Raw genomic sequence first — 11,354 nt, forward strand, 5'->3', positions numbered from 1 at the left:
GTGTTTACAGAAGTTCATTATTCTTTCCACTTTTATATCGCTTCCACTTCCCCCCCTCCCCCCCCCCGTTTTTCACAGTTTCTGTGTTCCAGGCCTGAGCCAATTCTCTCTCAGTGCCATCTCTAAAGATCTTCCCATCACCTTCAGTGGGAACTGGATCAAGCCCCCATGCTCCACATCGGTGGGTTTTATTGCACCATGGCCGACTACCACCCCAGCTTCACAGTGCCCATTTGCTCCGTTATCTGCATAGCCCCTGTGAGACAGGGCTTGCTCTGCTCAGCGCAGTGATACAGCTGCTGGTCAATAATCAAGGCCAGTATGCTGATGAGTTGGAGTTATTTATTCATGCGTTTGCAATGTCCCAAAGTGTACAGTGTTCGGTACATATTAATGCAAAAAACAAAGAAGCAGAGAAATCCAGCAGATGGTCACTTCTAAACTGTTGGCAAAAAAAGACCTTGAGAAAATTTAGAAGATAATGGGAACACACCAAGCTAACCACAGGCTTCTTCAGAAACACAGCAGGTCCTTCTGTTAGCAGAGGTCTGTTGAAATCCATAGCAAAATTCCTGTTTGTTTTGACAGATGTTACATAAGCAATGTGTTAGAGAAGTGTAATTACTCCCATTGCAATCAGTATTTATACTTTTTTCAACAGACCATTCACTGAAAGGGTGAGATCATGAACCAAGCTGTGAGAAGATAGGATTTTGTTGATTTGATCACCAAAAAAAAAAAGGAAAAAAAATCCAGGAAAAAAAAGACAAAAGGAAATTATTTTTTTCTCTCTCATAATGGAAGATCAATTGGAAAAATGTTTATCTATTTAATACTTTAACTCTTTGAAAATGAATTTAGTTTAATAAATATTCAGTAATAGAGAATTTAAGTATTTGGTTTTGAACAATGTCACAGTGAAATATTTGAACATGTAAAGCTTTTGTTCTGTTTTTTCTCATTCAGCAGACATATTCACTATCAGTCTGAAATCGAATTTTTCTGTAAGTACACATTCAAAAAAGTCACCTTATCCCAGGCACAATTAATAAGGTGAGCAGTATTTTCCCATCACACTAAGTAGGGTGAAGTCCAAAACAAATTGTATTACCTAAGAGGCAGTTTCCTACTAAACATGAGTAAACATGCTATCTGTACAAAAAGGAATATTTTGAACTGTTCTCATATAGCTGTGGCGGTGTTAGTAAAGCTGTAAAGCTGGGAGGTAGTTTTTAAAGGTGGCACACTAAAGCAGTAGCACCTGGTTCTAATAAACAGCACTATGTATTAAAATTGTCTTGCCTATCTCATGGATCTCTATGAAGGCAAATTATTTTTTTTATCCAGTCAATATACTTTTCAGTCAGCCGTGTATAAACTCCAGGCATGTCTCTTTTTCCACATCCTTTTCCAAAAGAAATAATCCCACTGTATCGATCAGCACAGATTAATGGCCCACCTGAATCCCCCTGGAACACAAAATGGAAGACACTATTAATGTGTGTTCATTGCTCTCCAGAGGAGCATGCAGTGCCACCTGCAGTGCATAAGCATGTTTGGAAATGTTGCTTCTAACCTGTTCCAACCTATGAAACTAATCAGTTGGCTTACATCACTTCATGGGAGTTGGGTGCGGTAAACAGAGAGGTTGCTTTTCAAGCCTGAGGGAGCCTTTAATGTAAATGTTGTAGACTGGCATAGTACTATCATAATTCTATTTCAAAAGGTATTTTTTTATTGTCAGTATAAATTGATTCTCACTTCTTTAGCAATTAGCTCTTCTGGACTCAGCACAGAAGACATCAAAAGCAAGATCCAAACAGTACTTTTGAGCGTACAGTTAATTCTGTGCTATTCAGATGATGACATCTGGAAAGGATCAAATGATTCAGACCCTGAAAGTTCTTTTTCTCTGATAACTACAGGTAGTGCCTAAGGAGAGCACGTTAGATAAAGAAATGCACCTGAAGTTAACTGAGATAATCCCAGATTCAAATTCCCATACTTTCAATCTTGTTGTGTACATTGATCTGAAGTACTAAAAGTTTTAACTTATTCTTCACAGCAATAAAGTCTCTTACAAATGTGTTTAAATCACTGTGAATCTGATCAGCCTCATTAAGTGTCTAGTACTGCTCTGTTCCCAGTGAAAAGGAAACCATTGTAAAAAGCATATCCCCTCCTCTTTGTCACTTTGCTTCTTACCTGGCAGGTATCTGCCTTCCGGTATTTTTTTTCCCCTACAGCACACAACATATTGCTGGTTATTTTTGTGTACTTTCTGTATTTGTTCTCACAGCTTTTTCTATCAACAATTTTAAGAGTTGTTTCCCGAAGATATTTTGATGGCTTTCCTGAAGATGTTACTCCCCAGCCAGCCACCTTGCACTTTGTGCCAGGTTTGATATCTTCATGTAAGTCAGGCAGAGACAAAGGTTGCACATATTTATTCTGCTTCGCAATACCATTCAGCTGGGAAAAAAAAAGAAAGAAAAAAAATGCTTTCTTATGCAGAAAGGAAGGAAAGTATAATCTAGTTTCAACTGGCATTTAGTCTCATTCTACAAATACTTTCCTTATAAATCACTTTTCAATATTTAGGAACTGATCCTGAGCTTAATTGCCCCTTTGCAAATCCAAAAGAATTTCCCTGGTGTCTGCATTCCCTATCTATGTCAGCAATAGTGAGTTCAAGTCCAGCTTCCCATTGATTAGAGTAGGAAATTAAAAACCTGCACAGGAGTTAGGCTGTTGGATCTATGTCCTATTCAAGAACCTAACCTGTCACTGAACTTCTGTTTTTAAATCAGACTCTGGTGCTTGACTGACACACAGAAAGGTCTCAAAGCACGGAGCAATGTAACCAGTAACAAAGATGAAAACAAAAGCTATAACCAATTAGACATAACAGCAGTGACATAATTTGGGAAAAATGAGGTCTTGAACTCTTCAGACTGCCAAGTTTTTGCTCTGAGAGATCCAAACTGTCTGTGTTTTGTTGGCCTTTACCTGAAAGATTCCTCCTTCATCAGAGGCCAATTTAAGTCTGTAAATGAAAACATAGCAAAACACTAGCATATATCATCATTGTGCTTGGTAAGGCCTCTCAGCTACTGAACAGACATTTTCTGGTTTACACACAATCATCGCACCGTAATTCATTTCACAGGTGGTTTTACGTGTTGCTAGATGGTTGTCAGTTAAACGATTCTGGCTTTACACCTTTTAAAAAAGGCACTCCAACAAATCACAAGTTTATCCAAAAAATCCTTACAGTTTATTATCACTAGTGCTGGTGGGAATTTCCAGAGATTAAAAGTTTATCCCAAGTCACTTAGTACACCATTACAGCAGAACTGTAGAGACAGGAGGTGAGCCCTGCTACTAACGCTGTTCCTGCTCCTTTGTCAAATTCAGACCAAGGATTTTATGGTATCTATGTCATTCTGGAATAGAGTTGTAACTTTCAGCTCTCAAAACACTACTTCCTAGTGATCCATTTTGGTATTGTGTTCACAAATAGCCTGGTGCTCCTGGTAAGTTGCTGGTGGCCACAGGAGAAGCCAGTGTAATGAACCTGTCTGCCTTTGCAATGAAGCAGCCAGAGAATGCTCAATAACATCTGGGGAAAGTAGCTTCTTGCACTTGGAGTGTGACAAGTTGCTGCGGACACAGATGTCTGTAAATGCTCCAGTTAGTTCCAGAAAGGGACATTGCTATTTTCCTCTCTAGATCATTGTCATATCAAACTGGTGAAACCATCTAAATATTAGAAATCAGGTTCAAGTCATCCCTTCCTTTTTCATATAATTCCACCAATAATTTCAGAAGCGTGGTAATATTAATAATATACTGTACCTGGTAATTATTTTAAATATGCATATTGATCTTTTACATAAAACTATTTCTTCATCACAGATATAACACTAAAGCACAGCCTGAATAAACATCCATAAAAGATTTCTTAGGCATCATACTGCAGTCATGATGTTTCTAAATGTATAGGCAAGGTGAAGTACAAGTCGTATCTTTCTCAGGGACTTTGGATCAGCACTGAAACTGCTGGTACCAGAAAGGCAGTCCTCCAGATCCATTGGACCATCTACAGGTTTCCCGCATAGATACTGCACTCTCCCTATTCAAAACACTCATGGCTGCCTCCATGTGAATCTCAGTGCTGGATTAACAGAGTTGTCAGTGCAGGGATACATGAGGTGTGAGCCAGGCTGAGCAGCAGCTGGTATGCAGGAAATTCTTACAGCCCTGCCCCACTTTGGCATCCAAGATGATTATGGTGGTGAGGACATCTTTCCATGCTTCATCCTGTGGTATCCTGAGCCTTCTTCACTATGTGACCACTCTGAGCTCCTAGAGCTGAATTCATCTATGTCCTGTATCATACATAATTTTACTTTATGTGGTTACCCCAAATAATTAACACTAAGTTTCATCCCCATCTTTGCGTAGTCCAGCACAAGGTATCCCGTTGGGATACAGCTGTGACCCAGACTCCATTGAATACATCTCTTCAGCACTGCCTTTAAAAATTACTAAAGAATGTGTTTTGGGGTTTTGGAGGGGTTGCTGCTATGAGTGGGTTAAAGGGAGTTTGGGAGCACAGAACAGGCTTGAAAAGTTATCCTTGCTCACAGTGCCAGTGACCCTGTAACCTTATCTAGATTAGTACAACCAAAAGCAGAGAGTTCTGTGATATTGTTAAGCTATCTAAACAATGCACTCTTCAGTATTAAAGAATAGCCAAATCGATCATCAGCAAAATTCCTTTTATAATAATACAACAGTAATTAACACAATACCTTGAGGAGCATTATATCATTTTCCTTGGAAGACCTGCCAAACTGAGGATTAGGAAAGTAGCGCATAATCTCAAATATCTGCTGTTCTTTTTCAGCTATGGATGCTTGATGGGCTCCAAGAACAACTCTAACTTCTGATTTGTTTAATCTGTAATTTAAAGAAAGTACAGGCAGAGAAGGTCACTACTGGAACTAAGCAACATCTCTGAAGATAATCAAAAGATATGTAACATAATACTCAAAATTTCATTTTACACCAAGATAATTAAAACATAGGGAAGGACATTGTTGATTTTGATGTTTTGACATGAGCTTGTATTTTCCTACACAAAGTAATGTTTTTTTACTGTAAATCTAGTTCAGTGAAATAATGGTGTGATAGGCAACCTTCAGGGATTTCCAGAGTTTGGAATTATTTTCATGAAAAAGCCTAGTGGCTTTTTAAGAGAGTGCCTTGCACAAGGACTGCTGGTACTGATGCCTTTCCTTAATCTTTTAATGGTGTCCTTTGGACTTACGACCTAATCCTGCAAATGACTCAAATGTGCCTGACTAATAGCATGTAGGTTGTCTTGCTGACATCAATGGGATGTCAGTACACACATCAATACTTAATACTCATTCTGAGCATTACGCATACAGGTAAGTGGTCTGCTAAAGTGGACGTCTTTAATATTAATGAGAGTTATGTCCGTAACTTCACTCAATATAGGATTCAGCCTATTAAGAAAGAAGGATGGGTGCTGCCTAACTCAAGACACCCCTATAGTGAATATTAAAAAGGGAGACTGCCAAAACCCAAAGAGAGAGATATATCCAGTTCCTGCTAATAAACAGTAAGAGTTAAGCAACTCAAAAATCTCCCTCTCCCCCAAGGTCTCCAAGTATCATCAGAAATTTATGTATTAGTTTACCTTTTTTCATTTTGCCCTTCTAAACTTAATGCAGCCCAGTAAGATGCCATTGCCAGAAGACACACTGCTGGTTTCCTGTGCTTCATCTTCAGAACACAACCTCACTACACAGAGGACAACTTATTCAAGCCAGAATGAAGATTTTATCAATCCAAACAAAGAAAAAATTCTTCATTCCAGCTGCATGTGTTACTGAAAGATACGATTCTTTTATTTGTAAGTGAATGTTTGCTTGTGAAAATAGCTGCAAAGTCAGTGCTAGATCCTAAAAAATTCTCTTTTTATCTACAGAGCAGACTTTCACAGTGAGAATGATATAAGACTCACAAAACTCCATCCCTGGGACTCTCAAGTATCATCCCAAACAGAGGTGCAAGTGCTAGACTTGCAGAAAGCCCAGGGAATCTGCCACTGTGCACACAGGGAAGCCTGGGGCGAGGGGGCGGGGGGGAGAACAAAAAAACTACAGCCACCTCATCCCTGTCTCTGACGGGTTGTTTGCAGGCCACACAGAAATTCATGTTGCTGGATGCATGCTATTCTGTCTAAGTCAAAAATTATTTCATGCTATTTGTCTAAGTCAAAAAATAGTCCAGACATAGCATAGGGGTGGGTGGGTTTTGCCTAGGCATCCTCAAGCAGGTCAGGAGAAGGAAACCAGACAGATGTTGTTTCAGTTTGCTCCAGTGACAAAGACTCAAAGTCAGCACAAACTGATGTGCTTGTTGGAAACCAAACCAGTGACCAGAGCACACTATCCAGAGGACCAGAGACACTTAGTGCCCTTTCCACTGAATAGCTCCCAATTCTGAATTTTTATAACCATAACTGACTGGATATGTCTGACCTGTTAACTGAAGGGTGGGAGACTCCAGCTCCCATCAAAAAATTCCTTAATTCCAGAGGAAGGCTTGGCTTTTGTTTTGTAAATGTCCAAACCAGCACATGCTAGGTGTGAATATTTCTACCCTTACGAAAAATGCAACCAAACCTGACTCAGATGAAGAAGTGTGAAAGTCATATTCACTTAGAAAGAAGGAGCTGTATCCTGTATTTCAGACTAACTGATGGAAGACGGCTGGCCAAGCTGCACCTGCTGTGTTTGAGGAGGTCAGGTTTGCACAGGTTTATTTTAATTGGTTTGATTTTAGTTACTTGAAATACAGGGAAAAAAAAATGGAGAACTAAAATACGATTTAGAGAACATTTTAGCAAAACCTGGGCATTTTACTTCCTAACATGAACAGCAGATGTCCTCCTTACCCCAAGACAGCTGTTCAACAGCTGTGCCAGCCTTGGGGTTTCCCACCTGGTAAAGGGGTACTTGTGCTCACGTTTGACTCAAAAGGACAAGACTCCTTGTCACAGTCATGACTGACATTCAGGTTTTTTGAGCTCAGGTCACTTAAAATGGGATGATTAGTGTTTCCATCTAATTCAATTTCATCTCTCAGGGTATTTTAGTGCTTAGTCCCAGGCACACAAGTAAGATTTGTTTAAAGAACTTTGGAATATATCCCCTTCTCTAAGACACTGCTGTTTCAGATGCATAAATAATGAATTTGGCCTTTTATGAGCATAGTCTGTATCCTGTAACATTGGCAGGATCTGACTAATGAAGCTAACTGTACACAATGCAGATCAGTAGTTTACAAAACAAAACAGAATGACAAGTTCTTAGATTAGTTTAGTGAGAGAACTGCAGCTTTTAACAATTCTTAAAAAAATCAACATCCACCTTTCCTTACTTATAGGTTTGCATACCATGCCCCACCTCAATGAAGAGTTAAAATTGCCCCAGTGTAAGATACTTACTCACAGTGTGCTGCTGTCAAAACCCATTGGTCTTCCACAAGAGCTCCTCCACACACAGTTGAATTCTTTCTCTGGATAGCAGCCATAAAAGGCCAGGAATGAGGATGCACAACATGTCCTCCAATAATTTCCGTGCAGCTATCTGAAATGCAACAGAAGTGCAATTATGTTACCTGTTATCCACAGGAAGTGGGAATTTGGTAATTTTTATCCTTAGAGGAGTACTTACATCTCGGGCATAAGTTAACAGCAACTAGAGAGAGAAGGAGAGCTAACAGGTGGCTTGTCATAGCTAGTGCTATTTACTGACAACAGCATTGTAAATTACAATACCATCTTTTCTATTTAAATGTCCCCTACAGGAAATGGTGGTTGAAACATTTTATTAATAGCTCCCTCTCTTGAAGTTTCCCTCTACATCATTAATATTGCATTATTTTAACGGCAGCTTGGTTTCTTTAGGTTCTGTCTTCAGGTTTCTTTAAACCTGACTGTTTTTTGAATCTTCAACATGTGTCAATATTAATTGGTGCAAGTCTTAAAGGAACTGCAGCAGCTCTTCACCACAGTTATTATATTAGAAAACAAGCACATTAGAAAATTCCTGAGCATTACATGGGGTGAATGTATAATAAACCTAAGTGTGCTAGAGAACTCAGCACTCTTTCAACTTTAAAGAAAAAAAAAGGCAATAGGTGAGAAAAATGGAACTGAACATCTTCAAGCAGGTGAACAAATGGGAGAACGAATACAAGGGCCACCTGAAAAGGCTTCACAGAGTGCCACTGAGAGGGAAAACTCAGGACATACAGAGTACAAAAGTAATTCCCAAACTGTGGACAAGATACATCAGTAGCCAGCACATTCCCTGCAGAATTACACTGCCAAGGTAACATTTTCAGTTGAAAGGCTGAAAAAGATTCATACATGAAGTGTATAAGAGCCACTGAGAATTGGCAGGCAATTGTTGTCTGATAAGTTTAGGAACACCTGACACAAAAGGCAAGCTACACACATGGAGGGCAGAGCAATTTGTATTTTCTTAGCAATAATTTTTGAGGGTGCAGGATTCAGATGCAGGAAACCCTAGAGCATGCAAGTGTAAAATGCCAACAAAATATCTAATCAGTGTTCACAAGATAAAAAGACACAGTGGTAAGAGAGGCATTTCTGTATTGAAAACCTCTGTGCCTGCACCCAATTTGCACACCTTGATGGTAAACCACTACAAGAAAAAAGCATGCCCTTGTGTGAAGAACTTAAAAAGCCTGATATGATCTTAAGTACCTTTAGAAAGAATCAGAAATGTAACTTGCCTAATATAGCTAACTCTTATTTTTATTCAAGAGTCAGAGAACAGCAGCTCTCCAGATTGTTGAATGAGATTATAGCATTGAAATGCTTATTTCTATGGCATAGAATCTTACTAGTTATAATCCAGTTTGAAAACATTTATGTGATGCAACATAACTTAACACATTACATATTTCAGAAGATTCTTTCAAAGCTTTCAAAGAAAACATGTGACAATTAATCAGCTCATAAAAGAGCCCAATCAAGTTACTCCAAAATCACTCTCCATCCTCCAGCTGATCCTGGGATTGTTCACCCACCGGATGTTATCTCTGCAAAAAGGTTCCTAAAGGCATAATTATGTATGAGTCCTTTATGGCTGTGCCCTCCCACTAAGTGGCTATCTTAGAAAGCAGCATAAGGGACAAAATGGGCAACAGATCCATGTTCTCACCTGACAAGAGAAGGCTTGTGTTTCCAGAGCATAATATCTAATGCTGGATTCTTTCTGTCAAGTACATCCAACTTCATAGAAGTAATGTTGCTTTGCTACAAAGCTTTGAGGACTCTCTCAGTTAACTATATCCACTTGTATTTCTGTGTTACTGCATTTTTCTTTGATCTCACACAGTAAAGAGGTGAAAATAGGGAAGCTGAGTAAATAGATAAGGCAGAAAAGACGACAGGTAAATATCATGAGACACTGGTGTCAGAGAAGAAAGTAAAATAGGCATCCCTAGGATATATCCTGTCCCTTCCCTGGTGAGTCCCTGGGATCGTATCTCCCAACCACTGAGGGATGTGTTCAGGCAAACACACTGGAGTGGGGTTGGGGATGGGGCAGCCCAGGGCGGAGACGAAGAAGGCATCCCAGATCTGCCTTGCTCTGCTCCTAGCACCGCTCTCCTGCCCTCCCTTCCCCAGCCCTGTGGTTGAGCTACGATGCTGCCTGAACTCAGGCACCCAGTAACTCTGGAAAGTTTGGAGCTGTGGTTTAAAATGGTCTCCTGGATTGGTCTCCTAAAATCACACCTGATGTTCACCTTTAGCACCACAGAAAGCAGCACGAAGGAAAAAGGAGCATAGTCACTGGAGAAGCAAAATGATCAGAAAAACTGAGTATGAGATAAGGGACAGAAGAGCTCAACACAGTACAGAACCAGAGCTGAAAGTGATCCACTGACCCACAGGCTTAAATGCCCGTCGGAAATTCCATCAAAAGCAAAAGCTAGAAATAGAAGCTGGGTAGACTTTTTGTTCTTTTACTCAGGCAGTGGTTTCTGCTGAGAGTGGCTATGTCTTGTGGGCACTGCAGGGGAAAGTCCTTTTGAAGAACAATTGCTTATGCAGCAGAGGAACTAATAAAAGAATTTGACAATGTACTCAAATAGAGACAGAAGTTTTGCTTTGAGGTTTCCCTTTACATGTAAAAGGCCAATAAAATCCAAACTTGACCATAATTAACTTACTGCCGTAATCAAAGAAGCTCAGCCAACTTGTTGCACACCCTGAAATTTGATGTCGATTTTTCAGCCTCATCTACATAAGTTATAAGCTGAAGAGGACACTGACAAAAGCATTTGTGTACAAAATTAGAAGCTGATTATGTGCATATCAATCTGATCTTTAATGCCTGTGGAATCAGTCTTAGGACTATGTGACAGTCAGAGCTGTTGCTCAGAAGGAGCTTGCACAGAAAGCGATCATTTGATATCAAACAGTATTTTAGACGACATGTTCCTAATTCTAATTATCAATGTAAATGGTATCTCTTAGGATTAGAGGAGATTTTTTAAAAGGCATGGGTATGCTAATACCTACGGAGTTACAGAAAAATATCTTTAGAAGTAAGTCAGATTTAGAAGTAAATAGGAGTGCATTTAGATATTGAAAAAAAATATAAACAGGCTATAGAAATTTATTTTTACATGGTAGGCATAGATTTATCTTAGTTGCCTGTAAAACATCTAGAACACTTGCTAGCGTTTCATTCTGTGTCTCCAAATAGTCTTCTCTTGAAAATGCGTCAGATAAACACAGGATAATACTTACCAAACCTCTCCTTACTACACATGGCACCTCATATAGAAATATCCAAGGATAAATCATTGTAGTACTATGTGTTTAAGTAGGTCTCAATGTACAGGATTTTTGCTCACAAGTGCTCATACTGGTCATGTCTGTGCATAGTCCAGAGAGGAAACAGCTTCAATGTGGTAAGACTGCTAATTAAGATGTCATGAAATCAGACTTGGGGGACTATTTATAAGTGATTAATGAAAGAATGGTACCTATGATGCCTGGTGATACTGCATTTGGGTGAACATTGGAAAAAAAAGAACACCAGTGCTACAGACTGCTGACAGATAAAGGGGACATACAAGTTCTCAATTCAGTTGCCCAAAACTACACATTTAGTGACATTTGACATACACTGGGTTTCCCAGATATAGGCACAGGCCTGGCAACTCTGACACAGCATCTACAGAAGACCTCTGCACCAGGACACAGATCT

General features: G+C 39.5%; 1 protein-coding gene across 1 annotated transcript; it reads right to left on the reverse strand.

Annotated features, from left to right (window-relative positions):
* Positions 1-1,307: 1,307 nt before the first annotated feature.
* On the reverse strand, positions 1,308-10,378 carry LOC309683689 (granzyme A-like; the record flags this gene model as incomplete). The annotated part of the gene is made up of 5 exons (XM_082498011.1): positions 1,308-1,469; positions 2,206-2,472; positions 4,818-4,965; positions 7,547-7,688; positions 10,309-10,378. The coding sequence occupies 5 exons, from the start codon at positions 10,376-10,378 to the stop codon at positions 1,308-1,310; spliced, it is 789 nt and encodes a 262-aa protein (XP_082354137.1).
* Positions 10,379-11,354: the final 976 nt, after the last annotated feature.

Source organism: Vanellus vanellus (assembly GCF_965231255.1).
Source record: "Vanellus vanellus genome assembly, chromosome: Z".
Taxonomy (NCBI): domain Eukaryota; kingdom Metazoa; phylum Chordata; class Aves; order Charadriiformes; family Charadriidae; genus Vanellus; species Vanellus vanellus.